At 43.4% G+C, this 16937-nt stretch overlaps 1 protein-coding gene across 10 annotated transcripts in view; it reads left to right on the top strand.

Annotated features, from left to right (window-relative positions):
- The window catches only part of CCDC134 (coiled-coil domain containing 134), a 140368-nt gene extending 125803 nt beyond the window's left edge, over nucleotides 1–14565 (top strand). For 9 of the 10 annotated variants that reach the window (XM_089687717.1, XM_089687709.1, XM_089687714.1 and 6 more), the window contains one exon: nucleotides 12410–14565. In XM_089687717.1, the coding sequence (XP_089543843.1) occupies nucleotides 12410–12535 (126 nt within the window). In that variant the 3' untranslated portion in view covers nucleotides 12536–14565. The remainder of the gene's footprint in view (nucleotides 1–12409) is intronic. The other variant, XR_016314359.1, reaches the window with a different exon arrangement.
- Nucleotides 14566–16937: the final 2372 nt, after the last annotated feature.

The raw sequence follows: 16937 nt of genomic DNA, 5'->3' as shown, positions 1-16937 counted from the left end.
AGGTCTCAGCTTTGCAAAGAGGGCAGTGCATGCTATAAATTCTGCAGGGTGCCCAAACTCTTGCAGACGCCATTTTTTTGTTTTCTGTTATTTTGAAAGTGTAAATGATGGAAATAAAATCTAACTTTTGTTGCCATATTATAAGAATGTCTAATCTGTAATTTGATGCCTTTTGGAGATTTTTCCATCTTTCCTTGGCTTCTTTATGCACATTAATACAAATTTTTAGCTGGGGTACCCAAACTTTCGATCCCCACTGTAACATACCTAAATAAATACTAGCCTGCTTGGCTCTATGCATATATCTTCCCTTTCTATCAAGAGAATTGGCTTTGTGTCAAGATCCCCCCCCCCTCCCCCCCAATCAATAGTTCTGACATACAAATGTACCTCCACACAGTGGGGGAGATGTACTAAAACTGGTGCACACAGAATCTAGTGCAGCTCTGCATAGAAACCAATCAGCTTCTAGGTTTATTTGTCAAAGCTTAAGTGAACAAGCTGAAGTTAAAACTGATTGGCTACCATGTACAGCTGCACAAGATTCTGTGTCTTCCAGTTTTAGTCGATCTCCCTCAGTCGGCCTCCAGCAAGCGAGACTTTTTGTTTATTTTTATTTATTTCAGGTACTTATAGCGCCGTTAATTTACGCAGCGCTTTACATTTATGTCGTACATTCACATCAGTCCCTGACCCTCACGGGGCGTACAATCTAAGGTCCCTAACTTACATTCATACACATACTATGGCCAATTTAGACAGGATCCAATTAACCTACCAGCATGTCTTTGGAGGGTGGGAGGAAACGGGAGTACCCGGAGGAAACCCTCGCAGGCACAGGAAGAACATGCAAACTCCAGGCAGGAGGTGCCGTGGTTGGGATTCGAACCAACGACCCTAGTACTGCCAGGTGGAAGTGTTTCCCCAAAGTTTTCAACATTTTTGTGAAGACCGCTGTCTCGTCCATCAATAGTACTCATATATAATATACAGTACTGTGCAAAAGTTTGAGACTGGAGAACAAAATGCTGTAAAGTGAGGTTGCTAAAAAGTTATTAGTCTTTATTTACACCCATCAATAGGGAAGAAAAAAAATCAAATCATTTGGCATGCACACCCTTGCCTTGTATACCTGCACACAGTTAAGGATTTTGCACATAGTCCAGTGTATGATTAAACCAAAGGTGCTAATGATTACCACAATAAAATGTAGTTTACCCACTTCCTGCCCACAACTGTGTCCTTTTAAACCATTCTTCTGAACTGGGTGGGAAGGATCAGCAGTCATGTAACCACTGTCACAGTGGTCCCATGATCGGAAGCTGGTTCTGCTGGCTGCCATTCATCAGTTTGGACGGAGAGCTGTTGTTGTGCTGGGGGCACACTCTGAGCACATAAATATTGGTCGTCCTGCGATGCATATGTGCCGCATGTGGGTGTTAAAACCCACTTGTTTGTCTCCAAACGTATGTATTAGGCAGTTGTAAACGGGTTAAAATGCAATCATTAAACAGAATCTGTTGTGTAGGAAACCGAGTTAGGAAAAGCCATGCCCTAATTACAAGTTGAAATCGCTCAGGATGTTTCAGTGTAATAAAATCTTATACTATGGCAAAACTGAAAACTTTTAACAAGACACAGGGTGGCCTTACTGTGTCAATAAGGTCTCTCGCAGGCAGAAATTTCAAAGGACATGCATTTTCAGATGGGTCTTCCAAGCTCTTACAGAAGCACTGAGAAACAGGCAACATTAACGGACAAAAGTACAGTGTTTGGCCATAGAAGCTTAAAGCAGTAGATGAGACACATTATGCTGGCTTCCCTTTACAATCATAAGATGTCCAGTGGCACCATCAGCTTGCACTTGACAAAAACCACTGGGGCCCTGGTTTACCCATCTATTGTCTAGAAAAGTTTGGGCAGAAGTGTTCAAGGAAGACTTGCGATTTTAAAGAGCAATACCTCCAATGTGAAAGCCAAGTGGCTTGCCTATTCACAAAAACACAACTGGTGTGCAGAAAAATGAGTGTTCTGGAATGATGAGTACACATTTTTAATATTTACCTGTAGCATGAGGCAGTTTTTTTCTGCCAGGTGGGTGAGTCTGCAGGTGTCTGCAGTTAACTGTGAAGCATGTTTGAGGTTCCTTCTTGGTTTTGGGCTTAATTTCTGCACATGGATTTGGCCTCTTGAGTGCTGAAAAGTATAGGCAGATGCTCCTCTATCATACAGTACCATCAGGGAGAAATGCAATCGGTCCCAAAGTCATTCTGCAGCAGGACAGTGACCCAAATCATACAGTCAAAGTTATAAAGAACAAAAGGAGTCCTGGGAGAAATAGTGTGGCCTCTGCAGAGCCCTAATCTCAGTCTCACCATTGAGCCTGAGACTACACCATCAGACAGCAATTGAAATAGCCTAAATCCACAGAACTATTCTTGGTTCTCCTGTATGTTCCTGGAACTTTTAGAGTTACTTGAAGTAACTGTGTGCAAGTGTACCTAGAACCGATGCTGCTTTAAAGGCAAAGGGTGGACACATAAAATAATTTGATTTTTTTTTTCCTGCTTATGCTCTTTGTAGGTTTTTAACTGGTAAATTAAAACTATGAATTGAATTATCTTTTTCAAACATCCTCGCTTTACTAAAACTTTTGAATAGAACTGCATGTATAAAACTTCCCCTGCACACTTTTTCAAGTTGGCCAGTAAAAATGGCAGCCACTCAGTTTGAGGGCTATTTTAGACTTCAACAATGTGGTAATGCACTTAACCTGCTTTACTGCATTGAGATGCTGTTCATTTTGAATGATCCCCTTGACACTCTAAGGCAGGGAACATGTGTTGCAATGTGCTGCAATGCAGATTATTACATTGCTTTAGAAAAAAAAAAGCTAATTTAATTTTCACTATGTTAGAGTATGTTGGCAACCCATTCATTTAAATGGAACACGCATTTAGCGCACGCATGTTAGCCCCGCACAAAATATAAATGGGCCCCGAAACTTAACAACAAAGCAGAAAAGTGCATATGAGCAGGACAATCTAAAAATACAAAACTTACTCGGAAAAACACACCAGCACAACGGAGTAGTTGAAACAGTTTGAGGTTTTTTTTTGTTTTTGTTTTTTTTAATTGTTTTGTATATTGCTGTGCCCATGTGCACATTTCACTTTTTTCCCTAGTTTTAACTGATCATAGTGGCTGCTATGGTTGCTTTTTTGGATTTAGTGCAGAGACACATTTAAGTCAGTAGCTGCCTTAAGTGATGCCTGGTCTTATGGTGTGTTTCTATAACTTTTAAAGGGGAAACAGCCACCTTCAAATTAGCCTGGTCTTAGTTTGTGCAATATCTTGTAGTTGGGAACCTAATTTTAATTTAGGGACCATACATTGCAGAGGTGCCTCTGTTTTTGACCTGATTTGAAACAATAGTTTTTTGGTTGGGTGTTGTTTTTTTGTTTTTTTTTCTGGGGGGGGGGTACATTGAAAGTGCATAGGAAACTTTTCATATTCTTTATATGTATTTATCTGCCCATGTATATGCAGCATATATACATGTGTTAACACTCCTGGCTATTATTTGTGAATAAAAGTATATATACAGCACCATTAGTTTTATATTATAGACAATCAGAGACTGTGTACTATGTCATTAGTCTGCTGGATTAACACTTGGAGTTTTTTTCCTTTCGTTTAACTCAGCAGGCTGAACTAAAAAATACCTGAGAGATTGCCGTACTAACGAAGTGATGTTAGTGCAGCGATCTCTCCTGCCGAGCTATTGTTTTCTCATAGGGGACTGCCCCCCCCCCCCCCCACACACACACACACACACCACACCACACCACACCACACCACACCACACCAAAACACACAGATCAGTCTTGGCAACTATTGGCTACCAGCGCTTATTGGATGCTGGTTTTTCAGCATGCTCGTTTGATAGAAGCAAGTTATGAGACTGGCTTCTGTTGAAGAGGGAGCTGTACACACGGTACAAAAGTTGGACGGTTCCTGCTGAACGGACCATTTTCAGCCCGTGTGTACCCACTTTAAGTGAGGAAACTATGGAGGTGAGATAGAGTGAACAAAGATCAGATTGGTGAAAGATGGCAAAAATGATGCCATGGTTGAGAGTATAGCTCAGACAAATTTTGAATCTTCAAATAGGGTGAGAGTTAAGAGATGGCCAGAGTGTGGAGCGGCAAAGACAATGGTGACAGAGCAACCGCGCAGATGCCAGAATCAGGACATAGGCTAGTTTTAGACAAAGTGAGACACTGAGTGAAGGTAAGGTCAGGCCAGGTATTCCTCAGCTGAAAAGCGTGAATGACACTATAGCACCATTTCATGCATTTCCTCAAAGAATATTTTAAACCCTGAATCATTGTCAAGGCTGAACTTGCCTGTGAATGGAAAACATTCTGTTAATGTAATGTGGCAGATCCAGCATAGCTGTTAATTTTATGCTGTTTTATTGTAGAATGTATAGCTGTTACTTTATAACCTTGCCTCACTTCACCACCTCCTACCCAAACATTCTGTTTTTGGGCTTAAAGCACACTTTTACACATTGATAAAATGTAGCATTGTTACAGTCCTCCCCCCTTCCTGTAATACAGTGGGGTAGCAAGTGTCTGTTCCTGAAGGTTCTTGTTCCCACTTCCTTATTCCTTGCCTAGGTGAGGATGATGGAGCCCTTTACCCGCCCACCCTGCCCACATCTTCCTGAGACATATGTCACACATTCCAGGAGGTCTCGGGACAGTCTCTCTCAGCAGTCTGTGATCGGCTCTTCTTGTTCAAACATTTTTGTTAACAAAGCGAAAGAAAACCGTAACGACACAAACAAGGAGACTTTGTTGATATACATTGGACATTGAAGAGGCAGTAGGACATTGAAAAAATGAATGAGGATCACATTACGAATGTCTATACATTTCTGGCGAAAACAGGTACAGAAGAGTCGACAATAGATGACATTATTGTCCCAGCCAATCAGAGTAGCGTCTCCCAAGTGCAATAAAGAAATAGGGGGAAGTTTGGAGGGGGGTCAGACAGAGGTGGAAGGGAGGGAAGGGGAAGAGGAACAACAACGATGACTCCATGAGCATTCAACAAGTTTACAGCAGACCCTACGTGTTGTCTACGAAGGACTATTGACAGTATCCTTGGCGCACAGTATATAAATCAAGGGAGAAGGAGTGATTCATCAAAGTTAGGCGGGAGGAAGCACTCTACCCAGGGGCTCCATATGTGCAAAAATTTAGGAATCGTGTCTAGAATTGTGGCTTCCACCTTTGCATGTATCATGGCTTGCGTTATTCTGGTTTTGACGGCAGCAACACTTAGGGTGGGGGATTTCCAGGATTTTGCTATAACCTGCTTGGCTGCCGTCGTAACTTGCATAAGGAGCTTGAATTGCGAGTTGGAAACGCCAGGGGGGCACTGATTGAGTAGGGCTGTTGTTGGGTCGGGTCGTAGAGTGATAGTGTTAAGTGTAGATATCATGGTGAAAATTTCATCCCAAAAGACTCGGGCCACTGGGCATTCCAACCACATATGGTAGTGTGTTCCTGAGTCTGTACAGCCTCTAAAACAGTTGGGCGAGTAATTAGGGGTAAATTTTGCGATTCTCGCTGGGACCAAGTACCAGCGGGTTAAAACTTTATAATTCGTTTCCAATGCTACAGTGTTCTGCGAGGATGATTTTGTGTTAGCCCAAATGTGATCCCAATCAGGTGGGTCGAGTTTCTTACCTAAATCCACTTCCCACTTATGGGTATACAGAGGGGGGGACGTGGTAATCGAAGTAGTGAAGAGTGAATATAAGCAAGAGATAAGCCCACGTCTATGAGGTTCTTTGTAACACGCTCGTTCAAAGAGAGACATAGCATCTGGCCGATTGGTTGTTGTAGCGTAGGGGGCGTAAACGTGTTGTAGCTGTAAGTATCTGAATATCTCGGAAGCTGGGAGGCTATGTGTTTCCCGTAGCGAGGCAAAGGATTTAAACTTATTCCTCTGCAGGAAATGATGCGTGCGGAGCAAATTAGCAGAGGACCAGGCTTTGAATAAAAGGGGTGTCTGCCAGGCCGGGGGAAAAGCTGGGTTTCGTAGAAACGAGAGCAGAGGATTATGTAGTGATTGGAGGAGATACCGGGTTTTCAGTTTATCCCATAAGGGTAAAAAGTGAGAAGTGATGGGGTTGGTTATAGAACAGCGGTCTATAGGCCTCAACCAGAGTAAGTTAGCTGTAGATAAGGGGTCACATTCTATCGATTCAAGTGCAACCCATTGAGGGATTTCAAAGGTTGCATGGTATTTAGGTAATTGGGCTAAATGCGCTGCTTGATAGTATTTGCTGATGTCGGGTAAGCCTAGACCACCATTGAGCTTAGGACGGTATAGGGTGGAGCGAGGTATACGAGGACGAGTATTGCCCCATACATAGGAAAAAATGCGACGCTGCAGTGTGCAGAGGTAGTGAGGGGGGACTGGGACTGGGAGGACTCTAAATAGATATAGAATTTTTGGGAGGATTGACATCTTGATAACTGCTATTCTGCCTAGCCATGCGAGGGGTAAGGAAGACCATTTGGTCAAAAGGGCAGAAAGATGGTTTAGCATCGGAAGATAGTTAGCTGCGTAAAGGTCTGATAACGTAGGGGTCAGTTTAATACCCAAGAAAGGAATATGACATTGTGACCAAGGGAATGGTAGAATCTGCTTTAGGTGCGTCAACTCTAAAGGGGGGAGAGAGATGTTGCGTGCTGTTGATTTATTGGGGTTTATTATTAGACCAGAGAGCGAGCCAAATGCCTCGAGAAGCCGAAGTAGGGAAGGAGAGGAAGTCAATGGAGATGTGAGAAAGAGCAAGACGTCATCCGCAAAGAGACATAACTTATGATGTGTGCCTCCTATTTTGAGTCTCCTGACATCCGAGTTAGCTCTGATTAAGAGGGCCAGAGGCTCTATAGCCAGGGCAAAAAGCAAAGGGGACAGAGGGCAGCCTTGTCTCGTGCCTCTGGAGATCGGGAACTGAGCCGACCTGTGCCCCAGATACCTAATTCTGGCCGAGGGCTCTCGATACAGCGAGAAAATCCAGGTTAAAATATGTGCGCCAAAACCCCAACGATGCAATATATAGCTGAGGTATGGCCATGAGACTGTATCGAATGCTTTCCGGATATCTAGGGACAGGAAACAGGCGGGAATATTGCGAGACCTGGCTAAATTAGCCAAAAGAGATGCACGCCTGATGTTATCTCCTGCTTGCCTAGTTGGGATAAAGCCCACTTGGTCGTTATGAATTAGAGAGCCAATACACAGGTTAAGACGTGAAGAGAGGATTTTGGCTAACAGTTTAATGTCAATGTTGAGGAGAGAGATTGACCTATAATTGGACCACTGCGTATCGTCAGAATTCGGCTTTGGGATCATTGAAATGTTCGCTTGCACTGTATCATGGTTAAAAGTTTGGCCAGACAGTAGAGCGTTAAAAGCATTAGTGAGGATAGGTGTAAGGAGATGAGCAAATTTTTTGTAATAAGTGGCTGAGAAACCATCTGGTCCTGGGCGCTTACGTAGTTTTAGATTTTTAATAGCATCTAAGGTTTCGGCTGGGGAGATGGGTCGCTCAAGTGCCACTAACTGGCACTCTGAAAGTTTCGGGAAGGAAATGGGAGTTAGAAGGGTATCTGCTTGTGCGGGGTCAAAAGGTGTAGAAGAGGAATAAAGCTGTGACAAGTGTCTATGGAAGGTCTGTAGAATGTGTTCTGGGTTACTAGTGAGGTTGCCAGAAGAGGTGCGTATCCGGATAGGTCTAGTGAGCTGGTCAAGCCTGCGAAGTGAGAGGGCCAGGAATGTATTGGGTTTATTCGCCTTAGTGTAATATTTGTGTCTAGATCTACGGAGCGAGAGTTCTGCTTGATCCGTGAGAAAGAGATCTAGAGCCAATCTAGATCGCTCCAGGATCTCACGATTGGCAGGCGTAGGAGCCGCCTGGAAGGCTTGATGGGAACGATCGTAGGTTTGCTCCAGTGAGAGACGTTGTTGCCTTTTGCTTTTATTTAAGAAGGATGCTTTGCTAATGCAAAACCCTTGAAAAACCGGTTTGTGCGCTTCCCATAACAGGAGAGGAGAAATATCAGGCGATTGGTTAAGAGAAAAGTAGTCTTTAAGGGCTGCTTCGATTTCTAGACAGTGAGTTGGGTTTGCAAGCAGGTTATCGTTAATAATTCAAGAGGGTTCAGCGGGGGATGAGGCTAACGAGGTTATAGACGTGAATACGGCGCAATGGTCAGACCAAGGTATTGGAATTATTTCAGAAGTCAGAAGCTGGGGGGTAGAGGCGGTGGTAATGAAAATATGATCTATCCTGGAGAATGACTGATGGGGGTGAGAATAAAAGGTGTATTGGCGTTTAGCCGGGTTGAGTTCTCGCCATGTATCTATCAAAGAGTAACGGTGTAGTATGGCTTGGAAAGTTTGTTTAGGGGCAGGGACAGGAGATGGTTGAGGGGATTTATCGAGAAAGGGATATATTACACTATTAGAGTCTCCACTAACAATTAAAGTTCCGCGCTTATGGTGGCCTATAACCGAGAGTATGTGGGAAAGGAATGGTAAAGGGTCTTGGTTTGGGGCATAGTATGCAACAATGGTGACGTCCAGGAGTTGCCCTACTAACAGGAGGTAACGACCCTCCGGGTCTTTGATTTCGGTGCATAGCGTGAAAGGTGTTGTGCGATGAAAGGCTATCAGTACCCCCCTGCGTTTGGTGGTGGTAGAGGCTGTGTAGACCTGAGGATATTGAGGGCCAAAAAACTTAGGAGTGGAGTTGGGAGTGAAGTGTGTTTCCTGTAGACAAACCACGTGAGCTTTAAGCGTAGCAAAGGTTCGGAAAGCCTTATTACGTTCCTGTGGAATATTGAGGCCCTGCACATTCAGGGTGAGGATATTTAACGAGCCCATGGGGAAAGAGCATAGTGGTTAGGATAGCATGTCACTACCTCCCGGGGTGGAGCCTGGCGGTTACTGTGGGAGAGGAGAATGCTGCGGAGTGTGTTGTGCAGAGTCATGAAGTCATGTTGGAGGGAGAAGGGGTACAGTATGAGAGAGGTAACAGGAAAGAAGGGGTGTAAGAGGCCATTTAAGGCCTAAAAGGTGGGTTCCCAGGGACACCCTGAATCAGGGTGAGCTAGGGAACAATAGTAGCCCAAGCGTTATTAAATAACCAATAACACGGGCTAGGTTGGAGTGTGCAGGTACACAGTCCGTGAGGATGACAGCAACTTGATTGATGAATGATGGCGAGGTCCCGGTAGAAAAAACAGGTGTATAAAGAAAACACATTCAAGAAAATCACGGTATCCCAAACTCAGACAGCATTAGCAGTATTAGTGAGACATCATGGGGGAAGGGGTGTGGCATCGTATGCCGTCAAAGCCTAGGCTCCCAAACATAAACTAAACTATAGTGGGGCCCGGGGGGGGGGGGGGAAGCTGAACAGTCCCCAGGTAACGGGGCAGCCAAAATTTAACAGGTAGAGGGAGAAAGGCTATCAACGGTATTAACCACAATGACCGTAATGACAGTCGAAAGAGTACTCTGTTTGGTGTGTGGCCAAAATAATGTGGGAAAAAGAAGGATAAACGTGGGACATAGTTCAGTCCATGGTATCTTGTGAAGATAGACCCGGAGATGAAAAACGGCCTCGTTTGTGGAGGTTGAGTTCAGTAGCACGCGCGGGGAAGGACTTCCGCGGTGAGCAGGATGTGGACCTCCGTTTGGTGCTTTCTGAAGGCGTCGCTGGGGGGTGCAGTTGTAAGATCCGCAGGGTGTCTAGTAGGTCTTCTGGAGTCTTGCAGGTGTAGTCTCGGGACTGGTATCGGAATCGCACTGCAAAGGGGAAGCTCCACCTATATGGTATAGCGTGTTGTTGAAGTACTTGTAGGTGAGGTTTCATAGCCCTGCGCTTGGTGATTGTTGTGGGGCTCAGATCCTGGAATAATTGGTAGGTATGACCCTGGAACTGTAGAGATTCTGCGTTACGGGCAGCTTGTAGGAGTTGCTCCTTGGTGCAGAAAAAGTGGAGCTTGGCTATAATGTCACGTGGTGGACCGTCCGTGCGTCGTAGTGCTAACGCCCTGTGTACTCTATCCAATTCTAATCTTTCGATTTGGATAGCTGGGGCAAGCTCTTGGAACAGAGCTGTTACCGTTGATTGGACATCGACGATCATTTCTGGAAGCCACGGATACGTAGGTTTGAGCGCCGTGCCCGGTTTTCAAAGTCCTCCAGTCGAGTCAATAGTGTTGCGTTTTCGTCATGCAGGAGGTCAAGGTCATCCATATGTGTCTGAAGCAAGGCATCAAGACCATCTACCCTCTGTTCTAGGTCCGCTGTGCGTTGTCCTAGTTCACGGATTTCCCTAGATAGCTTGGCAGTGATGCGGTCTAAGGTTTGCTTCAAAGCGTGTCAACAGGTCAGGGGGTGTAAGGTCAGGCGTCAGGGCTTGTGCAGGGACACCAGTTTCAGTGTCAGACTCACCCTCAGACGTGCAGGGATGGCTGGGCTGCAGATCCTGCAGGGCTGCATATGTTCCTGTCACCTTCTTGCTTCCACATGCTGGGGTGATGGCCATATTTGTGGAGGCCTTTGCCAGGGCCTCTTTGATTGATTTGGTAGAAGGGGGGACCTGGTGCCGGGGTGCCCCCTTAACCATTCTGCTGCTTGTCAGTCGGGGGGGGGGGCTGTTATGAAGTTCTCAGCCCCCCTTTTCTCTGTCTCCTCAGCCAAGGCACAGTGTAGGCTGCGGTGGGCGGGCCTATGAGGAGCTCACCGCAGGGACACGAGTCCCCTGTCTGATTTCTCCGACCTGCTGCAGGGGATCCGTCGCAAACCAGGGCGGATCGGACCCTGGAAGGGTTGCTTCGAGGATCGGATTCCCCTAGGGCGGGTGTCGGCAACCCGCGGCTCCGGAGCCACATGCGGCTCTTTTTCACCTTTCCTGCGGCTCCGGGGCACACGGCCCACCAGGTGACAGGCAATAGGGTCGGCAAGCCGCGGCTCTTTTAATGCAGCTCTTCTATGTGCCGGGCGCCCGCTCCCCTCCCTCCTCCAAACATTGGCTGTCAGGATGTAGGCGGGGCAGCGTGACGAACTCCTCTCCTCTCACAGTCCGCCCTGAAGACCAGAACGGCGCGGGAACACAGCTAGAGGAACGCGCGGAGCAAAGGTAAGTGAATTGACACAGGGGGAATGAATTACTATAGGGGGGATGAATTACTATGGGGGATGAATTACTATGGGGGATGAATTACTATATGGGGGATGTATTACTATAGGGGGGATGAATTACTATAGGGGGGATGAAATACTATAGGGGGGATGAAATACTATAGGGGGGATGAATTACTATATGGGGGATGTATTACTATATGGGGGATGTATTACTATATGGGGGATGAATTACTATATGGGGGATGAATTACTATATGGGGGATGAATTACTATGGGGGATGAATTACTATAGGGGGGATGAATTGCTATATGGGGGATGAATTACTATATGGGGGATGAATTACTATGGGGGATGAATTACTATATAGGGGATGTATTTTCAGTTTTAAAAATGTTTCTCTCAAAATAAATTTCAATCATGGTTTTGGCGAGATTTGGCTCAGTTGAAAAAAAAGGTTGCCCACCACTGACCTAAGGCTATGATTGTGATTATGACGATACACTGTGGCCCTGGTTAACCCTTTGCATATATTGCGAAAAGCGCTCTGGTCATGAAGGGGGTTTAAGGGCCCAGTAAGCAGTGTCGGATTTGTTTTAAATGTTGCAATGGTTTTGTGGCTCCCAGTCTTTTTTTCCCTCTCGGAAACGGGTCCAAGTGGCTCTTTATGTCTTAAAGGTTGCAGACCCCTGCCCTAGGGTATATTGCGGACTGGGACCCGCTGCTTAGTGGCGCTGTCACCCGACGGGGAGACGGAGCCTCAATGGGACATGTCCGTCCCGCCGGCCGCGCATGCGCACTCACCTGTGATCGGCTCTTCAATGGGAATAGGGGGAGAGGGGGCTACGTGACCAATGGTGACTTTGAAAAACAAATTGCTTTGAAGACTTCAGGTGTAGGGAAGACTGCTTTGAAATTCACGGATTGGTAAATATATATTTTTAAAAGTCAGCAGCTACTGCTGGAAGTAGTTGCTGACTTTATTTTTTGATAGACAAGTGAAGTTTCTCTTTAGGTACCATGTGCTTTTTTTTGGTATTCAGAGTGACCTAACCTGACTGCTACAAGAAATAAAAAGCTGACCACTCCTGCTATATTCAATCTACTACATAAAATATTCTGCATTGTGTATTTATAATTGTGAATTTTGTTTCTTTTTTACAGTTTTTATCCAATGCAGATGCTTTTCAGAAAGCTTTAAGAGAAGAGGAGAAGAGAAGGCGAAAAGAGGAGAAAAGGAAGGAAATAAGGAAGGGTCCTCGGATAACTCGATCTCGATCAGAGTTATAACACTGAATGAGGCTTATAAAGTGGGCATTTGGTTGGTCAGAGTCATACAGGGTTGGAAGCACATGTGCCAAATCAGTTCCCTGGAAAATGCAAAGATTAAGAATTCTGATCTGTTACAGCACTGAATCCTGAATGTCACAGAAACGAAATTTCAAAGTATATTATTGTAAAGCATTTATTTATGTAGAGGTAGGCAATGAACTAGTTTTATTTCATCCACAACAGGTAACAAAACCAGTATGTGTGGGGCGTTTTTTTTTTGTTTTGTTTTTTTTTTCATAGGTAGAATCATAACCAAGTGGTGTCAGACCTGAACAAGTGTCCCCAGCTGATTATAATTTGAGTAACAAGGTCCAACAGATTTTACACTGAGAATGATGGGGAGTGAGATCTGCTCGTTCTTGGGATTGTTTACTTTGCAGGTGTACAGCAGCGATTTTTGTTTGTTTTTTTTTTTTCTTTATATTTAGTATTTCATACAGAAGTCATTCATTTTCCAGTGTGGAAAAGGAAGCAACAGCTGACCTGTCACAGCATGTTAGTATATTTTTGCTAATTATAAGGGAAATAAAGAAAACTTTTGGCATTCATGCATGTTTATGATTGCTGAAATGCTTTTCCATAAGGTGGCTAAAGACCTTGGAGATTGATTACTTGATCTGGCCATTTGCGGACATTCATTTGTCTGTAAGGCTCCCTAGCTGTGCATACATCTCCTAAACAAGCATCGTAATATTTTACAATTAGCCAGTCCTTAGATATAGTGACTGCATATGTTGTTTTTTTTTTTTTTTTTTTCTCTACTTGAAAGTTGTAATCCTGCAAATAACCAGCTTCTTGTTCCTGGGTGGTTGTGCTCACTTTTCCACTGTATCTACGGAGGCAGCTATGGTTGCCACCCAGACTGAATTTTAAACAGGCTTGACTTTGTTCCTCTCCTTTACATGAGGGATAGGGAGGTTAGTAGTTTACATAAAGTTTTCTCTGGAGGGATCCATGGTTGTCAGCCAGTTGCTGTGCTGATTTGGAGTACAACCAGGTTTTTCCTCTATTCATCAGCATTAAATGGGCAGAGGGGCATTAGTGGATTACAGAAGACCGCTTGGAAGGTAAACAAGAAGAATAATTTGTGCTTTCAGATCTAGGAAGTGACCAGGACAGTGCATTTCTGGCAAGATCAGCGGGTATTTTTATACTTGTTAAAAATGTTCTTAGTTTGAAAAAAATGAAAACTAATGCAGCCACCCTATGTAAGGACTGGTACACAGCAATATATTACATTTTTGAGTTTAGATATCCATTAATCTTTTGGCCTGAATGTTACAAATACATATGTGTGGACTGTTCTACCTGCCAAAGATGGTGGGATAATGAAACATTAATTATAATCTTCAGTGAAAACCACTCATATTACAATTCATCAGTCTATCCAGCGAGTTACAGTGAGCAGCGGAAAATACATGTAATGGAGAGCTTGGAATGTGGCAGAGAGGGTGACAAATAGAGCACAGTCCAACCCCTGCTGATTCTTAAACTCTGTGTGTTCACGTGTACATTAAAGAGCCAATGGTGACATTCTAATGCACCTCTGTATCAACTGATCATTCTGCGGTTTTCACTGAAGGTAAACTTATGATTTTTCCATCAAATGCTTAGTTTGAAATACATGGGTTTAATTTAAACTGCAGGCAGCTCTAGCAGTATCTCTAGGCTTGCTGCAGGATTGGTCTGCAGATAAACAATGCCTCTTTTTACATCTGTGAGACTTATGTTAATATATGAAAGACAGATCACCCACTTAACCCTAACTTTTTTTAAATTGTGAACAAGTCAATGTCAATATATGTAGAACAGAAATAGGGATCTGCATTAAAGCTTGCTGAAACCTTGTAATTAAAAGCTGTTCTGGAAAGGATTTTGATTCTTGCTTCAGCATGTGGCACCCTGTTTCAAACTTTTGTGATTGACAAATGCAGTTCTTTTTAATCTTGCCAATTTATATAATTAAATGGTGTAGGTACGGTGTTAAATGTACTTTTTTTATTCTATGATGTCAGTGAATTGTTCTGTGTACTATTTATATGGGAAAAACTGCTATATGTATCCATGTTCTTGCTATTGAGCTGAATGAACAACTCAGTGATTTCCTAAGACTTGTCCATACAGCTGACTGCTCTGGTAGACGGTGTTGGATAATATCAACGGTGGTGGCTGTGTATTTTTTCTACTCTCTTAACTGAGTAGTGGGTAAGATCATCAAAAACGTATATTTTAGATTTGGTTGTAGAAGGGTGGTTCAACCACTGGTGTTTAATGGAAAATACATAGAAATGTGGTAGACAGGTAAGCATGACCTCATCAAGTGAACCATGGCATGGAAGCAGAACTGGGAAAACAGGTGCAGGTTGCCTAATAAACTTGATCATATATGTTTAGACTTAAAATATCATGATCAATATAAGTTTAACAATATATGTAAGGAATACATTTCTTTCTTTCTTTTTTTTTTTTTTTTCTAGATCTGTAAGCAAAGAAGTATATACCCTTTTTACTGATAAAAGCTGTATGCAGAAATTACACTCATTGTTTAAACTGCTGCTTTTGTTTTAAACGTTTCTCTGGAAATCACCTCCATGTTTATGGATATTTACATAGTAGTTTTTTGGGCAGCTGAACAATACAACACATACAGATAAATATAAAGACATTTATGAAATATCTGCATTGCACCTTAAATTACGTCAGCAGAGGGTGTATTCATAAAGCTGCTATGTGATTCCTCCAACTTAAATCCCACTTTTGAAATACTTTGCATTTTAACATTTACAGAAATGTGGTATCGCTGCAATCATCAAGAGTAGAATTTTTTGAGTTGTTCTTTGGTGATAAATTATTGTAATAGCAGGGAAACTACAGCTAAATTAACCATTTGCCAACTGCGCTATAGCTGAATGAAGGCTACAGCGTAATTGTCCAGTTCTGGGAGGGTGTCATATGCCGTTCTCCCAGGGCGCGCACCCGGCGATCTCCATGATCGCTATGTCCTATGGATTCAGCTGAACACGTGATGTGATAAAAGGCCAATCACAGCGGCCTTTTACCACATGATTAGCTGTGTCCAATGACACAGCCTATCACCAGGTAGATACAGTTGCCGATATCGGCTGCACTTTCCTCATGCTGTCACAACGTGGAAAATACTGCTGAGAACCAGCGATTGCCAGTGAACAGATCGGCACGGATTATCAGGGCCCAGCAGTGCCACCCACCTGTGCCCAGCAGTGCCCCTTATCAGTGCACATCGTTGAAGAAGAAAAATTGCCTGTTTGCAAAATTTTTTAATAGAGACCAAGAAAAACTTTTTTTTAGTGCAAAAAATAAACCGCCCAGTGGTCGATTTTAAATACCACCAAAAGAATTTCATATGGGTGCAGTGTTGCATGACCACACAATTTCCATTGAAAGTGCGACAGCTCTGAAAGCTGAAAATTGGCCTGGGCAGGAAGGGGATATAAGTGCCTGGTAGGCAATTGGTTAAAAAAAGTTATTATTTGGGGCCAGCTTCCTTTGATAATAAAAAAAAATAGTTATCTGGTTACCATTTACCACCAAAGGAAAGCCAGATTTGTCTTGGGTACAAAAAAAACTGGGTATACAAAGTAGTTGCAAAGATATATACAGTTTTACAAACTCGTGAAATTTGCAAAATTGTGTTCATGACTAGGTTAAAACAAATCCTAACATCTGAAGGGGTTAAATACTTTTACGGTAAACAATTCATTAATTAAAAATGTGTTCACTGAAAATAGTCTTTTTAGCCTTTAAAGGGTTAGTTCACCTTTATAATAAAATTTGCAGTGCAGTCAAGTGACCCCCAGTAGTTTGAAAATAATGGCGCAGTATAGAGATATGACCTTTTTAAATTACTTACCTGTAGGCCAGCTTTAGCTTCCACAAAGCCTGGCCAATAGTAGTGTTTTGAGGGATAAGCAGTGCCTTCTCCCCACAGAGCACTACTGAGCTCAGCGCTGCTGTGACGCAGAAGGAGAGTGTATTGTTCATGTGCAGATTTGTGGACCAACAATGTAGCAACTCCACAATAGGGGCACGCCCAACCTGCCATTTTCTTCTAGCTTATACAGTCATGGCCAAAAATATTGGCAACCCTGCATCTCTGTCAGATAATGCACCACTCGCCCAGAAAATTGTTGCAACTACAAATGTTTCTGCATTCTCATGTTTATTTCTTTTGTCAGATTTGGCTTTTTCTTTCTCCACTTTTTTGTGTCGTACCAATACATATTCCATGCAAAACCCAAAAAATGGACTGGACAAAATTATTGGCACCCTCAATTCAATATTTCTTAGCACACCCCTTGGAAAAAATAACTAAAATCAATTG

The sequence above is a fragment of the Staurois parvus genome, unplaced genomic scaffold, assembly GCF_062004578.1.
Source record: "Staurois parvus isolate SC_StPar_1 unplaced genomic scaffold, SC_StPar_1.0 ptg000436l, whole genome shotgun sequence".
Lineage (NCBI taxonomy): Eukaryota > Metazoa > Chordata > Amphibia > Anura > Ranidae > Staurois > Staurois parvus.
Note: the sequence above shows the minus strand (reverse complement) of the source record. Positions and strands in the feature narration are given on the sequence as shown.